Source organism: Mugil cephalus, chromosome 6 (assembly GCF_022458985.1).
Source record: "Mugil cephalus isolate CIBA_MC_2020 chromosome 6, CIBA_Mcephalus_1.1, whole genome shotgun sequence".
Lineage (NCBI taxonomy): Eukaryota > Metazoa > Chordata > Actinopteri > Mugiliformes > Mugilidae > Mugil > Mugil cephalus.
The window spans coordinates 2,640,334-2,661,853 of NC_061775.1; the positions used below are offsets into that span (position 1 = coordinate 2,640,334).

Here is a 21,520-nt window from a genome sequence, read left to right on the forward strand (position 1 = left end):
CCAGGCACGTTGTGCATGGTCAAGTCACATAGAATCAGCTCCTTTATTAAGTACAGCAAGTTGAGGCATTTGCACGGAAACAATATCTTTTGAACACATAATACATGGTGGCATAATATGCATAAAAGTACCAGGAATATACTTGTATGCAAGTGTCTTTAGTGTTCTTTCAGTGAAATGAGCTCTAATACAGAGCCAGATACAGTGTACAGTCTACATTTCGCATTAGTCAGAACTTATATACCATTGTTTCTGTCGTTCCACTATCGGAGAGAGGGAGTTCGGGATCCTGGATTAAAGTGGAAGTGCCTCCATTTTGAGTTCAGGAATGGGCACAGTGTAAACAGGGCAGTCACTCGTTCTGCGTGGAATGTTCGCTAGGTAAACCGTAGCTCCTTCTCTTCTATCCTCAAATCGCTTTGACGTTACTGAAGCCTGAGCCACCTACTGCCAGAGTCACAGAGCGTCACTCCTTCTTTTATAGATTTGCTATGAGAGGAGTCTCTGACTGTCCTGAATGAGATTCATCATCCGCCAAAATAAAACTAAGGTCAAAGTGCACAGGAGTAGTGGATGGGACAGGACAGGTGGGCAGAGAGGGATAGTGGCTCTTCCTCAGCAGGTCAGAGGGACTTATATATTGATTGACAGGGGAAGATCCCTAGACAGATTCTGGAGGGGTGCGGCTTATAGTATCCAAGGATTTGCAAAGGATGGGAGCAATACAGCGCAGTGCTAAGTTCAGGTGTAGCGTGGCATCTCGCACTGTTCACAGCGGTTGAGTGCAGGGTGGTTGAGAAAGGTGCAGCTTTCACAGTCCCAATGGGCGCCCTCAAAGTCCTCATCCCTCTGGGGCGCCGGCACAGGCTTGGAGCTTTGCTCCCCTTCTGACAAAAAAACAGAAAGAATGCCTGAAAAGAACTACTGATTCACGTGACAAACAGCACACAACAACAATTTAAGTGTCATCAACTCAGGGTTGAAATTAACTATGGCTGTCACTCAGCTGGCAAGTGTGAGACATGCATTCAAGCATCAGCCATTCAAGTATAAATGTTGATGGACATGGGCATTCACTAAGTAGCAAGGATTCTCATCTAGTTTCCAAGCCAAAAGGTCTGCGAATGACAATACAGACCAAAGTCAGTGAAGCTTTTTTTAAGTCTTGCTTTTCAAACAAAATGTACCAAACCTCTAATGTGCTGGAAGCCAAAAAGACCAGTGTGAAAGATGAGGACCTAAACGGTTCACGCTAATACTCAAATCTGTATCTTGGCAATGGTATAAAAGTGTTATTCTTTCTTGCACAACGCACATTCTTCTGTTTTTAACACATCCTTATCAAAATGCACCATGGCTCAGGGTTTTGTCCTGAAAGCTGCAACAGTTCTCACCTTTCTTCACAGGTTTGGGCGGCACTACTGGACCAGGCTCAATATTGTCATAAAAGTTGTTCATTGCTTTGGGGTCAAACTTCCCTGTGGAGGAAAGCAGAAATCAGATACAGACATAATTGGTTTGTTTAGGAGTGCCCTGTCCTACTTCCAACCACTCCCACTGAGACTTGACAATGTCACACAGCCATTAGCAGTGCGTGTCAAAAATGTTGAATGCTGTTCAGTTTTTTCAGTAACTTAACTATTGGAGTAACGAACACAAAAACACACATAAACCTTCAGTTCTACTGATGGAGGGCCATTGTAAATGACTTTTCAGCATTCTGACATCTTAAATGTTTTTCAATTCATTTGGACCACGGTGGTGTTTTATATTCACACTCGCACCAGAAGCACTGAGACTCAACCAATGCACTTTTTAATGCTGTGCTACATTTGGTTGCAACGATTGGAAACAACATGTTTTCTATGTGACTGTTCATATGCTCAAAGCAATACCTTCTCCAGATCTGTTTTCTGTCAATTACCAATATACTGTTTTATTGTGTTGAGTGAAGGCTAATGATGGTTTCAACCATCAAAATGATGTGTGGGCTTAACAGGTACAGGCCCAGGCAAGTCCTATCTTTATTTCATTTACTGATTTATTCTCACAAGTGGATGGAAATTTTCTGCAAGTGTTTTCAAGCTCAATAAACTGCTCTGTAGGTAGGAAAAGAAGAGCTCCAAGAGGTGCACCATTACGCATTTACACTGGCTCTTTGCCAAAATAAAGAGCACAATAAACCCCTTTTTAGAAGCTTGTAAAATAAGTACAATCAATAAAAACTAAATGTATCCATTCAAATACAGACCACAGTCCCCAGTATTTCAAGGTAGCAAGAATAATTAATTAATAAGTAAACAAAGTTAAAAGTCTACCAGTAACTAAAAGGGACATAGTTTAAAAAAGAAAACAAAAACACATGTTGATATTTTAAAGTTGGGAACATAAAACATATTTATTTTTAAATTAAAAAAATAAAAACAAAAACAAGTGGGCCTATGTTGGCCTTCTAGCCACCAATAAGGAGACTCTTACACTTTGTCATGTTCGCCTTCCTATATTACCGTTAGACATAGATAGAAAGTTATTAGTCTCCACACCAGCTTTCATTTTTAACATGCTGTCAGGTACTGGAGATGATCGAGAGAGAATCCTGTTATCTGAATGATCCTCAAACAGGATACCAAATTTCTACTATTGTGACATTCAAACTGTCAAATTGAGATTTATTTATGCCGGTGGAGAACCCTAACCCACTAAACAAAATGCTCTGAGGAGACATTTTAACAGCTGCCAAATCAAAGATGATGACAGACCAAACATTAACATAATTAACATCATCTTTAATGTTATCCAAACATTTCAGTAACACACCATCTGTGTATCATGATGTGTAATGAGCATCAAACTCACCACCATTCTGCAAGACTTTTGTACAAAAACACCTAAAGGTTTAGTGGCACTAGGTTGTTGCAAGTATTTGTCACACTCTTGAGGCTGGTGATGGGTAAACTGTTTCAGCAACATCAACACCACTGGTACACATGAAGAACTGCAACTAACTAAACATTTTGGGTAGGGTGAATGCATTTATCAGTTAGGTTTTCAACAAGGATCACGTGCCAGGCAAACACTGTACGTTGACCACAGAGAGGGTCAAGCAAGAATTGGCCAGAGTCCTGTTACGGACCAGCCGGTCATTTTACAACACAGGATCTGTATGCACTGTGGTGGATCCTCATTCATCATTTTGGACCCAACTCTGTCCGCTTCAGGGCTTGGCAGTTTCAAGATCAATGTTTTCCAATGAATCAGAGACACACTTCAAAGGTTTTGTAGGAACGTGCACTTATGTGTGTGTGAGTGATGTGTGTGTACCTCTAGACTGCAGCAGATCGGTCTCCTTCAGTGTACAGTCAATATCAATCTGAAGCTGTCTGTTGAGACTCCGTAGTCGGGTCATCTCTTCAGGCTGCAGCCACAGCAAAAAAGAAAAACAAACAACCCAAATAGATCAGACAGAAAAAAGGTAATATTGAACCATTAATATTCAAACTATTTTTCCTTAATTTGGGCAGCAGTTGGAATAAATGTGATATTTTTAAAAGATGATTAACATCCTGACCCAATCTCAGAGTACTTACTAGAACACATTGTTTATTTTTCCCATATATGGGAAATATTTTTCTTAAATCTGTGACAATTTCACAGATGGCGGTCTGTCCTTTTGTCAACACAAAGTTCAGACTGATTTAACATCTAATTGTGAAGGTACATGCATGAGTTGAACACATTCTTACTCTGGGTATAAGACTGGTGGAGTTGACTCGTCGAAAGCGTCTTTGAAGGGCATCATATTCCATATTGTTGACATCGCCTTTCAGTTGCTCCAGTTTCTGCTTCTCCAGCCGCAGTTCCTTCATTAAACGCTCCATCCTCGCCCGCTGGTGGAGCAGGAGAGCTGGAAGAAAACACATCAAACACATTTAAGAAGCAAAAATGATTTTTTTTCTTTTTTTTTAAATAAAAGAAAGAAAAGAAAAATCAGCTTTTGTTTAATCAACAAACAAAGGACAAATGAGCACAACATAGTGAAACACAATTAACAGTCTAAAGTTTAAAACAAGCCAACATGACAGTAGCAAAACACAAATTAATTCATGATATAATCGTTATTTGCACTAATGTCAATTTTAACAGTAACAAAGTTGCAAGCATGTATGGATTACTGCCCATTACATTAGCAACACATTGTATCCATGGCTACACAACGATGTATCAAGCAGCTGAAAAAAATTGTTGGATCAAACTAAAAACTGTAATCTGAGAGACTTTAAGTCAACACAAATAAAATATATATGAATAATTAGCTGTACAGTGGAACCCTCAAAATCCATATGGATACGTCTTTTCAGTTTTTTTATTAGTAACTCTACACATACAGTAAATGTTTCAACAAGCAACAAATGTCTGCACACATTTGCAATCAACCTGGAAATGAAAAATTCCAACATGACTATCGGCTCTACAGCTGGTTTATGAATACCAGCAAGAATTAAAATGTCTGCTAAGACAAAGTCACATATTCTCTGCCTCAAGGCTTTCCCTCGACTTTAGTACTGAAAAAACAGCTTCAAACACATCCAATGTCAACTCCGACTGCAAATACAGGAACAAGTGCACAGTCCCTAACATGCCATGTAATAGAGAACAAAAAGTAGGAATTCTTACCTTGTGTGTAGGCATAGTCATCAGAGCCTGAGCTTGAACGTCGGGGCATTTGATGAAAGTGACTGACATTCCCCGGTAGAGCCGAAATGGGAAGGATGGGTGGAGGGGCAGCGCTGTTCTCCCCTTGATCTACAATGTTGAGAAGAGACTCTGCCTCGGCCACAGGAGGCGAGCTTGGTGGCCTCTGAGCCTGACCTCCTGGGGACACTTTGATTTTGAAGGTATAGGCTGACTGGCCCGGCTGAGGAGAGGAGGCAGGTCGAGGCCTTGCAGGCAGATACATCCCATGGTGGAACGCTGCTGATCCTGAGGGTCCAGTCATTGTGATAGCCCTTGACGGGGAACTTGGCGAAGTGCTGGTGGCCATGTAAAGCGCTCCCTGGGGGTGTGGGGTGTGCACAGGTGAGTTGCTGCGTGGCCGTGGACCCTCCAGAGTAATCTCTATCTGATTCTTAAGGGAGGATTTTGTGTGGTAGGGCCTGTAAACGGCTGGCTGCTGCTGGGGCTGCTGCTGGTGATGGTAGGGCATGCTGGGGACATTTGGTGAGCTAATAGGGAGGAAGACATATTGCTGGTGCTGTGGCTGGGGTTGTGGTTGGGGCTGTGGCTGGTGCTGCGGGGAGCTGTAAGGAGAGACATATGTGGGCGTGCTATAGGGAGACTGCTGATAGACAGGCGCCCCTGGGGCTGACCAGGGTGCTGGCTGTGGACTCTGAGAGGGTGAAGGTCGAATGTACAAGGTGGTATTGGTATTGTTAGGATAGTGCCCAGGAGGGATCTGCAGAGCTTGTGGGACACTGGGTATGGTTTGCGAAAGACTGACTGTTATAGGGTTCATAGTATAACGTGGAACGGGGGAGTATGTGGGAGACATGCCCTGCATTGTGGGTGGAGGGGTGGGAGTGCTGGCCGAGCGGCTTTGATCGTTCATAAAGAAAGGATTATATCCCGGGGAAGGAGCTATGGTGGCAGGAGCTGATAGTGGCTCAGGGTAGCTGGGCCGCTGGGGTTCGATGTGAGTGTCACTGGTGCTGTGCACGAGGGAGCGGCCTACTCCTACTGCTCCTCCATTTGTTTTGCTTGCCTCTGAGCCTGGGTAACCAACGCTAATGTGTAGCATGTGGTTTCGACTGAGCCGCCCCTCCTCTGGACTGTGATGGAACTCCCCATACAGGTATCTGTTACTCTCCTGAGCCAGCAGGTGGCAGCAAAGATCCAGATTATTGTTGTTCTGAGAGCAACAGAGAACAGACATAAGTATCAGTGTTGTGATCAGTTCTTTTATCATGTTTTATCTCACATGACACCTTACAATACAGAATATCACGAAGGATATTAAGAAAGTAATAACAGTAATGAAATTGTAATGAAACAAACAATCCTGAAACAAAGTGAATATCGCTTGGGCAGACGCATGTCTTACCAGCTGCAGAAATGCAAACGCAATATTGTGTACGTGATCAGTGTGTGTACCTGCAGAAGGCACTGTGACACCACCCCCTCTGGGATCTCTGGGAATCGCTGCTTGAGGTCCTGCAGGACGTGGTAGTCGAGCTGAGAGCCTCCCTGCGCCATCCTGAGCCAACACAGAGAGTCAACGAGCCCAAAGCTGCAGACGCCGAAATAGCCGACCTAGTCTCATCCCCTGACGGTGCAGAGAGGAGAGACAAAACTGAGGGCGAAACCGAAAGATCGGATAATTTCTTGCAATGAGCCCATTAGGATTGTTACACGCCATATGTGTCAGGGGTAATCTACGTGCACATTTCAATTAAGCAATCTTTGTAAAGCACGCCAACCTGAGTTTCGCAAAAAGGGCATAGCTCCTCTATCAACCTAAATATCAACCCACATAACCAGAGGGAAAGCACACCAGTGTCGCTCGCATTCATTCGCATTGGCACAAGAGCGCTAACTAGCAACTTTTGTCGGTGTGTGTTATTGTTTGTTTAGGCATACTGTTGCACCAAGCAACGACGACATACCATCGCTAGCTAGCAGGCTAACTATCAGCATCAGCCTCGGATCATCCCTCAAACAAACAACCGCACCTGTATACGGTATGGGTATGACCGGAAACACCATTACTATTCCTTGGAGATTGTCTGGTGTCACCCATGGCTAAAGCTGCGACGCAAATGCCGAAACAAGTCATCTGTTTCAACAAGATTAAGTCAATTCGTCAATTATCTGCCAGCTAAGTGCTAATGCTAGCTGCAGCTTGGTGCTATTGGCTGGTCAGCTGTCACAAGCTGGGGTGTTGATGGATTAGCGAGCTAACTATGCTAAAGCCTGCGAGCATTAGCCGCTAACGGCTTCATGAAAACTTACCATATGTTATGACTCCCCCTCATGTCTCGGACCATAGCTGGGTCCCGAGGAGAGCTGTGATATTTCTGATATGGTGCGCTGACGTTTGTCAATTTTTTTGTTTTGGCTAAATAACTTGTAGTTTCGCATTCCAGCGTCAGGCCCCTACCGCTGAACTGCATAAGAGGAGGAGACTGCCTATCGCGATAATGTCAGATTTCCCGGACCAGGAAGTTGTTCAAAACGACGGGATGGACGTTGTCAGTGCGCATGCGTGCATTTTGGATTTATTTATTTATTTATTTATTTATTTATTTATTTATTTATTTATAGACCGAATATATAGATATATATATTTTCGGTTGTTATCAGTATACACACATATATATATATATATATATCGATTATATATTTTACAATTCAGTTTATTTTTGAAGTTGTACATTCAGTCTACTTCTGTTCCCTACATGATAAGATTTTAAGTTTTCACATTGCATTTACGTTAGCAATGTTAAATCAATATGTGTAGTATTTGTAGAATGAAAGTCAAATTTTAGGTGAGCAGAGAAAGATGTTCCTCTCCATTTGACGAATTTGAAAAGTGACTTTGAAACTGCATGTACCATATTTTATTTCGAATTTGGTTCAGTAAGTTCAAATATTCAAGTGATCTGATTAAGCAAAATCCACTTAGACTTGAAGTATTTCTGCACATTGGAGGAAAGAACACTTATCAGTCTATTTAAAGTGCAATTCCAACAATCATATGCCACATTTCACATTGATCACATTAATTGGAATAATGTGTTTACATGCACTTAAGTTCTCCTGTTATAGTCCGATTGAGGCAATAATTTGTTTTGTTTTTTTCACGTGGATGAAAACGCACTGACTGTGTGAACCTGCAGCCTGAAAGGTGTTCATCTGATCTGCATGACTTAATAACTGACTTAAACAAACTAACAAGAAATTGTAATCAACAGGCTTTATATAGCAGACACTATTTGCAATATTACTAACTTTTTTTTTTTTTTTTTCATTTTTCAATTCACTTTGGTCTGAAAACTGCTCTCACACAAGCTGGCAGTGCATGGAAAATGTTGGTATATGTCAATGGTCTATTTGTCATACTACGTATTACATTGTTTACAATACTTAACTGTAAACTCAAAACCAGGATTTGTCTTACTTAATTCACTAGGGGGCAGTGAGAGATGCTTGAATGATGTCCTTACACATCAGTGACAATAACCAAGTCACTGACGAAGTGATGAAGTCACTGATGTGTTTCTTATACACAAAACCTGGAGGGACTAATATATAGGAATTGGTTTTGATTATTGTTTACCTGTTTAATTGCTTGGGTGCAGAAAACACAGAAAACAATTGTTAATCTATGCATAGCACCACTGTGTGACACTGTGGCTTGCTGTCAACAACCCAGTGACACAGAATCATGTGTTGATTACAAGACAGTGTAAGCTCATGGGACTAATATTAGTATTTTTGAAGGATGCAGCATATTTTAACTTACCTGAAAAATCCTCCCAATCTGTAAAATAAATAGATAAATAAATATTTATGTACTAAACAATTGTGTTGGAACACAGCCAAATATTTAATCACACTGAGCTAGTATTGTATGTGTTACATAGTGCATGATATATATGTCTTCTTATAGTTCTTATAAACCAGCCTGGTTAGATTTTTGACGGCTCTGTCTGCAGACTGCACCTGTTCTTCAGTGGAGTAGCTTTTTCTCTTTGTGACAGCTGAGCACTCCACAGACACAGCTCAAGAGACAGATCTAAAAAATAAACATCAAGGAGAAATGTAACAGTTGTATACAGCGCCAAATTTAAATCACTTAAGATTTTAAGTGTGTATGTATACCCAAACAAGCTATCTAATGGCAATACAAAATGATGTTTTCCTTTTAAATTAAGTGCAGGCATTGCAAGATGAACAGTTCCATTTGGTCAGGAGCATATCCAAAGTGCAGCCACACAATTTCATCAGTACATGACTCTTTGCGTGGGATGTCTCATGCTGAGAAAACTGATCACTATAATATTCACTAAATCACAGTTTCTTTTGAACAAAATACCAAGTAAGCTCAATTTAATCACACCAGACACACAAACAAGACTAAGATGGCAGTGTGTCATGGCTGACATGACTGAGTGCCAAAAGACATAAATTAAAGACAGTCACAGTACAGGATGTGATTTTGATAGGCAGGTATCTGTCACACAACTGGTACATTAGCCAGTACATACATACATTATTTGCTGCTGCTATTTTGGTCATGTGTTTGTGATTTAGTGGTTCAAATGATGGGAGCGGGTAAACCTAAAATCTTGGATGATTTGTTGCCAAGTCACAGTTGAGCCAGCCTACTGGGGCCACAGCAGGGGGCATGGGCAATACCACCACAAAAATATTCACAGGGGTGTTGTGCTGCAGCAGCTGAGGCTGGCCCAGTCTGACTCAGGTTAGCTGTCTTTAATGTGTTGATTGGCTGCCACAGCTGTGGCGCTATTTAAAGCAGTTGTCCCCTTGTTGTCCCTGATGCCCTGCAGGACTCAGAACAGAGGAGGGCAGAGCCTTGAGGGTTCACAGAACAGACTCCCAAGCCATTAAATATCTGAGTAGGAAATGAAAAAGACAATGCAATAACATTCTTTGCCTTGCAACTTTGTTTATTTTAAAGTTCAAACATAACTCTTTATGGTTTACAACACTTAGAATGTGCACTTAAATGATCAAGAACAGACAAGAGTAGACAGCAGCATAAAGACATATGGAAGCTTCTTGCCTGCTTCAGAGAAGAGCACATTAAAATTACATTAGTCGTCTCTCTATGTATTTGCATACCATCCATTCTTACGTTCAGGTTTTATTGTACGTCTTGCTGAATGGGCTTCACTTGAAGATTTCTAACAGTCTTTGTGCTTTATCAAAGGGGCCCTATACCTTTTTGACACTTGACTCTCAGATCTAAGTACAGTATTAACCAACAATTTGGCCCTCCTGCCGGGGGTTCCCCAAAGCATCAACACCTCTATTCAGATGCCTCACCAACTGAGGGATTGGTTTAATTATGCAACTTCACAGTTTTAGTGTGCCAAATAAATCACGCATGACAAGTGCTGAGTTAAAAAGTGATAAAAAAAAAAAAAAAACTTTTGTGTGCCACTTCTCAAAAAGTTTCTGGAATGATTAGATGGAGCCTTTGCTTTGTGGATTTTCTGACAGATGCCTATTTGGCCAGTGAGTCAGCAACTGTGCGAGGAGCCATTACAGCAGACTAAATGTGTCTGAAACTGAGTTTCTATTTACAACCATCTACAGTGAGAGAAGCAGTTTCTCATCTTAGTTTAAATTAAGATATGCACCAGCACTGCAGTTGATGATATACAGTACAACTTCAGATGTCTGACACTTATGACGTTCTGGTCTCTGTCTATATGTGACCATATTGAAAAACAGGTTTTGTCTCCCTCTTGACGTGACGATATGAGTTCCAACCGTCTCTGCTTGGCGGGGTGACAATATCTAACCTAACTGATAAGTCAAGAATCCTGGCCCTAACAGGCCAACAGCAGATAACAATAATCTCTGTCTGCATTTGGATTGTAGTCTTCTCTAAACAGACCTGTTCAAAAGAGAGTCCAATTTCTATTTTGCCAAGTAGTTCAAGTATATGTGGCTGGTTCATCAAAGGTAGAGACAGAAATTATATTGGATCGTGCTAACTCCAGAAAAAAATATTAACTCACTTACTTGTTGTATTGTGTTATACCAACACATGTTTCTGTTATTTTGATTGCCCCCATTTTAGTCAGTGGGCTGGGCGCCATAATGGAAACACTTGTGTGTTCAGTTCAAAACAGTTTTACAACACCACAAACTACATCCTCCAAAATGATCATCCAGTTAAATCAACACCTTTCAACATAAAGTGAACAGTCATTAAAATTTACTACAGGACAAGTATATTCGATTTTTTAGATATTAGATAGCATTTGTTTTGTGTGATGTGGCCAGTGAGTGGTATGGTAAATGCAGAGTAAAAACATAGAAATATGTTTGAGTAGAATACAGAATAGAATGGAAATCATCATGCATGACATTTTATTGTCTACCTCATACTGATCAGCAAGACTGTTAAGCAAGACAGACTCTATATTATGGCTATCATGGTTATTATAGTTTTATTTAGCATACATATTAACCAATTTGATGTAGAAAAAAATACAAAAGAAAAGACAACAACAACAACAAGAACACATACCAGTATAGACACCGTAATCCTACCAAACTGTTAGTGATTTTTGTTAATAACTTAGCGAGATATTTTAACATTATTTATGCAGCTGTGTTTGCAAATGACCCGGATGAGCCTGTGTGAAAGGGGGTGCGTGGGTATGTGTGTGCGCGCGCGTGCACGAGGCAACAGCTGAACCTGCGGTAGGCGCGCACGGAATGCAGTATCCGGTAGAAAGTAACGGTACTTTTATGGACACTTGGGACCGACACACAACCAGCAACCAGCAGTCCAGTTGGTGTACAGAGTGGTCGCTTCTCGGATTGTCCCGTCTGTACACTTTTCCTGTTTTTGGTATTTATCCACCCAAAGGATTAAAAAAAATAAATAAATCAAGAAAGAAAGAAAAAACAAAGTCTTAACCCGGATTACGACATCAAGCTGAAAAGGTAAACATTTTCATTTACCATATTATATAAATTATGAAGAAGAGGCCTTTTCAAACCATAAAATAGCCTGTTCATCATCTTATAACAAGACTAGCTGGTGTCATACAACTTCATTGGGCTTCACTGTGACATCACACTTGTTGCATTTTTGCTTTTAGTTACAGTTACACTCCATGGTCAACAATGTGGATTAGTGAACTTGGTCTGCACCTTCAGAAACATATTAAAATATCTAATCGATCAAAATAGATTTAAAGTATAAGTTAAAACACTCATTCATTTCTATGTGCCAAACTCATTTCTGACATCCTGTGTGATTTCTTGAGCATTGCCTGTCAAAATGTTCCTGAATGGTCATCGATTGTTATTTTTTGAATGTAATGTTAATCTATAAAGACCTTTACATGTTCCAGTTCATTTGTGGATCAGAGGATTTACAATGGCCACTTCTGACTTTGGATACAATATGAGAATATATAAACTATTTGCTCATATGAGATGTTTTGAAGTTTGCATTAAATAGGAAGTTCAGAAATTTGCATGTCCAACAATGCATGGACACAACCACAGTAATTATCTGGAAAAAAAAAAGACTTGGTTTTAAGTGTGAGATATACTGAAATATCTAGTATTTTATCATAACTCTGATGTTTGACAATCCTGTATGTTTCTATGGATGGAACCATGAACACAGTGTCTAGTGTGTATTTAATTGGTAAATCTGCTTCAGTTCTCTTGACTGGGATGTAAACTGTATTGAGAGGTGGATTTCAAGTTAACCAGGCCAGTGAGGCCTACAATGGTCACACCTCAGTTTGCTGTAGTTAGTGCTCCTGATTAGCCGCATTGTGTTGCAATACAGTCATCATACCTGAATAGAAAACAGTATCTGACAACAGTGATAAACAGCAACAGTTTTAGTGCGGGATGACGAGAAGCCCAAACAGCTCTCATTCATCCAGTTGTCTTGCTCTTTGTCTGGCCATTTTGTCAAGGGTCTGTGGGGCGACATGTGGGTGCCAGTCTGAGCTCTGTTCAACTGCCTATCATTCAGCCAAAATAGCCATGATCACATGTCCTGGACCTACAAGTGGGCTATAAATAGGAGTCAGCAAGCTTCCATTGCAATCTTTCTCAACATACTGAAGAGTACAGCAGCTCTCTTTGCCTCTGAATCTGCCAGCAAGTCTGCATGCAAGAAGCTCTTCATAGTAATTCCAGTAGGAAAAAGGCAATATAATGCAAAATAGAAAATGACTAGCATTCACTTGAACAATAAAAACACATGTATTATGAAAAGACACAAATTGTTGGGGTTTTGTCTTTTTGTCTTAAAAGAAGCCACGTTTTGGCCATATTTGCCCAAATTTCTGACGCTTACTTACCATGAAATTGAATCATTGTTCCATTTGCTTTGCAGATAGAATCTGAACAGAGCCTGTTTGTCAACGTGTCATTGTGGAACAAACATGACCGAGGTGGCGCAGGTTGCGGATATATTTGCCTACGACACAGAGGATGTCACAAATGAGAATGAAGATCACATGAGTGGTTCAGAAAACAAAGAAGAAAATGATATAACTCACAAAGAAGATGATGCGGCAGTCGATGAACCTGAGGAGACAAGTGAGAAGACATCACATACAGAAGATAAAAAACCTCACCACAAGAATGATGAAACAAGTGAAGAGACTGACGAGACACAGGTGAACGGTGTGGAGGACAAAGAAAATGACTCAGCAATGGAGATAAAGGATAGAACAGACACTGTTAATGGTGTCACACAGAAAAAGGAAGATCTACAACCTAATGCAGATGAAGAACAGAATATCTCTGATCTGGCACTTAAAAAAGAGGTGAGGCCAAAAGGACAAAATAAGAAACACTGAGAAGACTCACTGTGAGGCTTCTCAGTGTTAACAATCCCCATCACAGCAATCCACATAAAATAACTTCTTTTAAATGTTAAACTGCAGAAACTGCTCAGATCCCGAAAGCCGGTGGCAAGAACCTACGTGCCGAAACTGAACAAAGACAAGGGAGATGTGTCAGGCAAGTTTGAGGCCATGCAGAGGGCCAGAGAGGAGCGAAGCAGACAGAGGAACAGTGAGGAGCAGCAGAAGAGGAAGGAGCAATTCATCAAGGAGAGAGAGTGGAATCGCAGGAAGATGCAGGTCAAAGAGAGATAACCCCACTAACCGTCGACTGTGATCTGCATGGCATGATGAGGCATGAGGGGCTGACACAGCTGCCAGTCTGAGTGAGAATTCAGTTTTTGACACACTTCACCACAACATCAATCACATTGTGTTACTTACAATTAACCTAATATTTACTTTTATTTATTATTCAGCTTTGGTTTGTGCTTGAGGTTAAGATGGGCATTGTTTAAAATATGCTACTTTTAACCACATTAATGTGCACCAAAAGATGGACCAGCAGTACAATATACATAACTATATGCAAATAATAGACATAAATAATAATCTACATTATTTTTGCTTTATGGGAAGATATGTCTTTGATTTTATTACACTAGAAAAAAATGACAATATACATGTGTACAATAGTGATATATAATGAAAGGGAATGTCAGAGATCAAGAATTCATAGATTAATGCTGCTTTTCTTTGAGATCGACTGTGGGGAAATAAATGGAGTGATAGGGTGTTATGTGAGTGGATTATCAGACAGGACAACCTGCCTGTGTACAGCCTTGCCATAGCCGGGCCAGGCCTGGACACCTACGCTCATCTCCTCTCTGTGCAACAACAGCACAGGCCAATCAGAGCCCCACCTGCACACCACATGACCCTGCTATTAGTAGGGATTAGGCCCTTGTTCTTGCTGGGACCAGCATGGCTCCTGAATGGCAAAGGAGATGATCCCAGCTAAACCGTAACCTCACCACGCTCTCTATCTGATCGGTCACAGATAAAGGAACTACTCGCTTCCAGTGATGAGGAAGAAGAGGTGAAGCCAAAGGTAGAAAAATCCTACGTCCCCAAAATCACAGGTAAGACATGTAAAACGTAGAAAACAAAAGATGGATACTGACAGAGGAATATGGGAGGGAGAGGAGGCTAACGGCTTGAATTTCGCTGTGAAATCCTCAGGTAGCGTAAAAGGGAAGTTTGCAGAAATGGAGAAACAAAGACAAGAGGAAGAAAGGAAGAGGATGGAGGAAGAGAGAAAGAAGAGGGAGGCCCAGGACAACATGGAGAAAGCCAAAATCAAGAAAGAATTGGCTAAGAAAGCTGCTGAGGTCAGTGAACCCTGGTTGAATTCATTGTAAAAAGTCTCAACTCACCAGGAAGCTTTGTCATCATGTCTCCAGTGTTGCCTTTACGGTGGGAATGGTGCACCTTAATCTGTAATGAATCATCAGATGTCACTCAGATTAGTTATTTTAAGTGGCATTCGAGAGCTAAACAATTGGCTTGTGGCATTGTTGACATGACAGCCTGTCACTAGCAAATAGGTTGCTTTCAGTCCAACATGTAAGACTCATGCTCATCTGCAACATAATAACATTTTTTTTTTTTCAAATCAATGCAGTACAGAAAGAACTATGTGAGTTTTAGACATGTTATACGTTCAGTCACTGCACTTCTCTGGAATGGTTATGTAAGTATTCTTGTGGCAGATTACAGGCAGTTACCTGCTGCTTCTTTGCCCTAATTCTGCTCGAGTACAGCAAGACCTTTAATGATGTTAACAATGCTGTTAGACCACTGATTTTAATCAGGTTTCAACATTCAATGTGTCTTTGTGGCTTGAACAGAAATGCATTTTTGTACCATAAGAAACCTCCATATTTGATAGAAAGGGGGAAGGAGACAAAGTTACAAGTTTTTAGTTTAATTTGTTGTCTTCATTGTACTGTAAGACAATTGTAAGACTTTTTTTGAATATACTTTTCATTGTCATCAGTCTAACACAATATTTTATTAAAACAGTACAAACAACCAACATACATAAAATCTTGGACACTATATAGATATGTAAAATAGATATCTTTATTGTCAATGTGCATGCTAGGGATCCAAGAAACAAGGTACAAAAAATAGAAAAACTAAGGTATATAAAATTAAAATTAAAATACTACTCTGTGGTCGAGACATGGGAGAACAATAATAATGCTGCTGTGGTATTGCTGAAAACCATGAATGTTAAATGAGCGTTGTCAGTGTGGCTAACCTTCTTCCTCTCGTTGACCTGAGTGTTTTCATTTCTACGTAATTTGCTTAGAACTGTTATATATAATGGGTCACGCACTTCTTTACTTTGCCTTTTAATTGTTTACTTTTATTGTTCTTTCCTGTCTAACTGAATGAGGCTATAGATCTCACTATTAAATGATCATGTTTAAAATGGAAGTTCTGACTTGATGATCTAGAAACAACTGGAACAGAGGAACAGAGCTGCCAGGTGTAGACAGCACATGACTGGCAACTGTTTCCCACACCTCCAAGTGACTAAATTAGCTCTAGACTTCCCTACTGTGACTGAATTAGACACTGCTATCTTGACTGACACCCATTACACTGACCTACTGCAGTTGGTGACATTAGGCCAATAGAGTTTGCCCCCTACCCACACACATACACTCATTGTCCTGGTTTGTGTGTGGGTTTGCTATCTGAGTGACCTCAATTTATCTTTTCCAGCAGTCACTGAAAACTTGTGTCAGACTGTCTAAAACAGCGTAACTCCTGGGAATAGCTTGACAATAGGATTAATAATTTATCTACTCTCATATAGGTCTTTGTTATACCATGGTTAATCTCACTTCTTTTAGGAAGGAGATGACACAATCCTGGTTCGTGTGGTTCCAGCGAAGACATCCCGACCTCCGGGCAGAATCAAGGTGAACTTTGAAGACATGGAGAAGAACAGAGAGGAGGAACTGAAGAAGAAGTCAGAGGATGAGAAAAAGAGACGATACGATGAAAACAGGCGCTCCTTCAGGGAAGCCAAGCGGCGATCGGTTGTTCAGCAGGTAAGAAAAATAAAAATCACAACACTGCTAACATTTCATTTTTGGTGCTTTTTATGGCCACGTTGATGGCTGCAGAACATAGTTTAAAAGTGTCTTCTGCATTCTGACATTCATCAGGATCAGGATGAAGAGGAGAAGCCTGCAGAGAAGGCACAGGTGACTCCCGGAAAGCTCAAGATGACATTTGAGGAGCTGGAGAAGGAAAGGCAGGAGCAAAGGAAGAAGCAGGCCGAGGAGGAAGCCAAACGCCGTCTGCTGGAGGAGAAGAAGGCTTTTGAAGAAGCCAGGCAGGGGATGGTAAACTAAACATGAGAACATAATACAATAGAGAAATGTAAATTATTATTTCATCAACACTTAATCAATGTTTACAACACTTTTGTGTTTTATCAGGAAGAAGATGGGGAAGGCACTCAGCCAGCTGAGGAAGACAAGGAGGAATTCCGTCCAGGAAAACTGAGACTGAGCTTTGAAGAGTTGGAGAGGCAAAGGGTAGAAGAAGAGCGCAAGAAAGCAGAGGAGGAAGCCAAGAAACGAATGGAGGAGGAGAGAAGAGCTTTTGCGGAAGCCAGGAAAAGCATGGTCAGTACACTGCTCAAAATGAAATACATCATATACTGTATAAAGTGAACTATGTGAGCTTCCTGTTATTAGAATATTGATGTCAACCATTTGATATGTTCATTAGGAGTTTGTATGTGTGCAAAGAGACCAATATGAGAACATTTATCTACTAAACATAAAACTACAGAGCAGAGCAGAGGCAGGAGAATAGATAGATGTCAAAGGAATGCCGCCATGCTTCTGGATGTATCAAATTATCCATTTAAAGTAAATCTCACCTTGTTTCTACCCAGCTTGTGGATGAGGATGATGAGGTACTGATGGCCTTGCTAAACCTGGAAGGCAGTAAACCTGGGAAGATATGTGCCAGTTTTGAGGATCTGGAACGCCAGAGAAGAGAGGAGGAACAGAAGAAGGCCGAAGAGGAGGCCAAAAGGAGACTGGAAGAGGAAAAGAGGCTCTTTGCTGAAGCACGCAAGAGCATGGTAAGTTTACATGGCTCAGTGGCCAAAGCTCACACAGTGCGATTTGCTGATGGTTAGCTGTTCAGCTCCTCTTACCAGAGGAACAAAGATAAACCTGTGTTACAATTTTGAACATCCCAAACACAAGGACAAACAACCTTTATGTATCATTTTTTAGTATTATAGCTGTATGTACAGTACAAACAAATTATAAATATCACTTGTTAATAATAAACGGTTTTGGTCGACATCAAAATGACACTTATTTCATACTGACTCAGTCTAAATGATATCTATAATTGGATTCAAATAAATTTTGGATTTGTAATTTTTGTATTGTGTATGATTCTGATTGGCTCCCATGCTACATTTGCACTGCCTTGTCCAAATTATTTCTTTAAGAGCCCTGGACTGGATCAGGAAAAGTCTGCATATGGAGATGGAACAGTAAGATATTTTTAATTTCAAATCTATAGCAAAATAAGAAGAAGCCACAGTTATTCATGCAATATGTTAATAAAATTTATAAGAAAAAGGAGGCAGATGGGTCTACAAACGATGATAGCATTTTCCCAGCTGTTGCTCTGCATGCATACTGCCTTTAAATGATATGTACAGTATGAGAATTGTCGTGCTTAGCTGCCAACTGGTTTTACAATGTAACTTCATGTTAGGTAAGTATTGCATATTATCAACATCATTTTGACATGTTCTTAAATAATTCAATACTGACTGAGATTGTAATACATTTTGGAATTAATAATACTCGATGCAGTCAGTTAGTCAGTCCTTGGCTGTATGTCTGCTTTTGTGGGCATTTATATTTATAGGTACTAGATGAAGATGAAGGTATGGTGAAGAGTGAATCTCAAGAAGCACTCCACCCCAGAAAACTGGAGATTAACTTTGAGGAGTTGCTGAAAGAGAAGGAGGAAGCTGAGAGGAGGCGCAAGGCAGAAGAGCGCAAAAAGAAACTGGAGCAAGAGAAGCAAGAATTTGAACAACTCAGACAAGAGATGGGCGAGGTCAGTCTGGAACAGCTTAAAATTTAAAACATACTGTATGGTTTTGAAAACATAGACTTTCTCAGAAAAATTATTCCAAGAAAAAAAAAACAATAGCTTTTTTTGTATTTAAATGAATGCATTCCATTGTCACAAACATGAAAAGGTTACTGCTTAACATTTTATTATTTCCATGATGTATAAATTACTCTCAGTCATGCCTGTTAAATTGGTTTATATTTGACAGGATGAAATAAATGAAAGCTCTGATGTTGTAAGCAAAGAGTATGAAGAGTTGACTAAGCTGAAGAGAACTGGCTCCATTCAGGCCAAAAACCTCAAGTCCAAATTTGAGAAGATCAAGCAGCTGACTGAAGAGGAGATTCAGAAAAAGATTGAGATGGAGAGAGCACGGAGGAAGGCCATTGATGATGAGATTAAAGAGAGAGAAGCTGAGAGAATCCAGGATGTAAGAGAAATGGAGGAATATCTTGGACTCAAATATTATGTGATACACACACATTATGTACAAATATAATTTGTTTTGTTTTACAGGAAGATGAGGAAGGAGAAGCAACTCAAGTTAGGGCTGAGGAGTCACCATTTAAACATAAAGTGGACATGCGAGCCCGGTTTGAACAAATGGCCAAAGCCAGAGAAGAGGAGGAAAGGAGGAGGATAGAGGAGCAGAAGCTGCAGAGAATGCAGTTTGAGCAGCAAGAGATTGATGCGGCCCTCCAAAAAGTAAATCCTCCCTGTTCATAACTATATATGCACAATTATTTCTAACACTTGACAGTGAGGGTTTGGTTTAAGGATGGTAATTATTTTTGATTGTTTTGTCACATGTTTGAAGAAGAAGGAGGACGATGGGGAGGATGAAGGCAGCATCATAAATGGCTCTGCAGCTTACGAAGATGAGGAGGAACATGCCAGGTCGGGGGCACCGTGGTTCAAAAAGCCCCTTAAAAATCAGTCCGTGGTGGATTCTGAGCCAGTTCGATTCACCGTTAAGATCACAGGGGAGCCAAAGCCAGAGGTGACCTGGTGGTTTGAGGGAGAGATGCTCCAGGACTGTGAGGACTATCAGTATATAGAAAGAGGAGAGACGTACTGCCTCTACCTGCCAGAGACCTTCCCAGAGGATGAGGGAGAGTATATGTGCAAGGCTGTGAACAGCAGAGGCACAGCAGCAAGTACCTGCATCCTCACAATAGAAAGTAAGACCACCTTGGTGTGACTGCATGCCTGCATGATACCCCTCATCTGGACTTCAGCCTCACTTTAGAAGTGGATCGCATGCTCCTCTTCCTTGTGAATTCAGGAAGCTTGGCAGATGTGGATAACTTTCTTTTCCCTTTTTTTTGCAGCTTACGACTACTGATGACCCTCCTTGTTCTGGAGATTTTCCCTGTTGTCTCTCACTCCTATTGTTTGTCTTGTCATGGTATGGTTAAACAATAGAGAGGAGAATATAGCAGTATGCTTGGCATTCCTAAGGGACGGATACAAAACACATACACACACAAAAAAAAATAAGACGTTGTTTACGTATTGCTCAGTTGTAAAGCTGCACCCCCTGTTAGCATGTAGGATGATACCTGTGCCAAAAACAGATTCTTGTTCCCAAGCCAAGGGTTGCACAACACTTCAAAACAATCTTTGCTTCAAGGCCCTAATCATATTTGTGATACCAACAGTTTCTGTGTGCAGTATTGCAGTAGCTACTGTATTGTAAATACCACATTTTGGTGCATAAATGCTATAACTGAAGTATTGAAATGTAAAATGTAAGGTGTCCTTGTGTATTAATTAAAAGAACAACATGCAGCAATATCAATACAACCTCTACATTTAGGGATAACACGGTCATCACTCAGTACTCTGTGCACAATGACAATGGCAATATAAGTGCAGCTGCATACTGCAGGATCAATAAGTATAAGAACTCCTGTGTACATCCTGATTTTTATTTGCAGCATCTAAAAAAATGAATGTGGATTTTTCATGCGACAACCGTTTTTTCTTTTTTTCTTTTTAGAGTTAAATGTAATACTCTTGATACGGTTTTCATCATTCAGTTGTCAACAGTTTTATGGTTTGATAATGAAACAAAAAATGTAGGTTAGAATATTTGTCATATAAATAGAAAAGGTTTTAATAAAATTTCCAAAAAGAGCAGCATTACTGTGATGTTTTATAATGCTACATTCAAAAATGTTGAGTAACTACATTTCACTTGCTTTGCTTTCGGTGAGTAAGACCATTGGCCTTAGCTAACAGTCACAGATCAATCATCACTGGTATTCCCAAAAATCGTTCCCTGCAGAAATGTTATACTCCTGTGGTGTGGTATCATGAACTTGAGCCTCATCCTTTGGCTATACTTTATCACAGTGGCCAGGTTAGAAATTGTATATCATGTGATATCTGTCACATCGAGCACAGCAGAAATTTCAGTAAAATAATACAGTGAATTGTCAATCAATAATATATCCTTCTCTCATATGTGGTCATCACGAATGATTTCAGATTGTAAGTTAGATTGTAATAATGGAATACACACACACACACACACACACACACACACACACATACATATATATTACACACACACACACACACACACACACACACACACACACACATATATATATATATATATACACATATACACAATATTATAAAAATATATATATATATATATACATATATATATACATATATATTATTATTATTTTATGATGTATGTGTGTGTGTGTGTGTGTATGTGTGTGTGTGTG

The 21,520-nt window shown here is 40.2% G+C and overlaps 2 protein-coding genes across 7 annotated transcripts; one reads left to right on the forward strand and one right to left on the reverse strand.

Moving 5' to 3' along the window:
- Positions 1–19: 19 nt before the first annotated feature.
- tab3 (TGF-beta activated kinase 1 (MAP3K7) binding protein 3) lies at positions 20–7,203 on the reverse strand. 2 transcript variants are annotated; one of them, XM_047586565.1, is made up of 7 exons: positions 7,006–7,203; positions 6,148–6,319; positions 4,675–5,905; positions 3,744–3,904; positions 3,322–3,415; positions 1,395–1,478; positions 20–887 (listed from the first exon to the last, which is right to left on the reverse strand). In XM_047586565.1, exons 2-7 carry the CDS (start codon positions 6,247–6,249, stop codon positions 742–744), a joined length of 1,818 nt encoding a protein of 605 aa, XP_047442521.1. In that variant the 5' UTR covers positions 6,250–6,319; positions 7,006–7,203; the 3' UTR covers positions 20–741. The 2 variants fall into 2 exon arrangements, with proteins under 2 accessions (XP_047442521.1, XP_047442522.1); XM_047586566.1 differs by having other exon boundaries at positions 6,148–6,346.
- Positions 7,204–11,492: 4,289 nt separating this feature from the next.
- On the forward strand, positions 11,493–20,915 carry nexn (nexilin (F actin binding protein)). 5 transcript variants are annotated; one of them, XM_047587730.1, is made up of 15 exons: positions 11,493–11,703; positions 13,124–13,559; positions 13,680–13,877; positions 14,638–14,719; positions 14,820–14,968; positions 16,505–16,705; positions 16,823–17,002; positions 17,099–17,287; positions 17,563–17,754; positions 18,136–18,180; positions 18,564–18,758; positions 18,985–19,206; positions 19,293–19,481; positions 19,597–19,957; positions 20,108–20,915. In XM_047587730.1, the coding sequence occupies exons 2-15, from the start codon at positions 13,173–13,175 to the stop codon at positions 20,119–20,121; spliced, it is 2,604 nt and encodes an 867-aa protein (XP_047443686.1). In that variant the 5' UTR covers positions 11,493–11,703; positions 13,124–13,172; the 3' UTR covers positions 20,122–20,915. The 5 variants fall into 5 exon arrangements, with proteins under 5 accessions (XP_047443686.1, XP_047443683.1, XP_047443684.1 ...); XM_047587729.1 differs by having other exon boundaries at positions 11,494–11,703; positions 19,594–19,957; XM_047587727.1 differs by lacking the exon at positions 20,108–20,915 and having other exon boundaries at positions 19,594–19,992.
- The last annotated feature ends 605 nt before the right edge of the window (positions 20,916–21,520 follow it).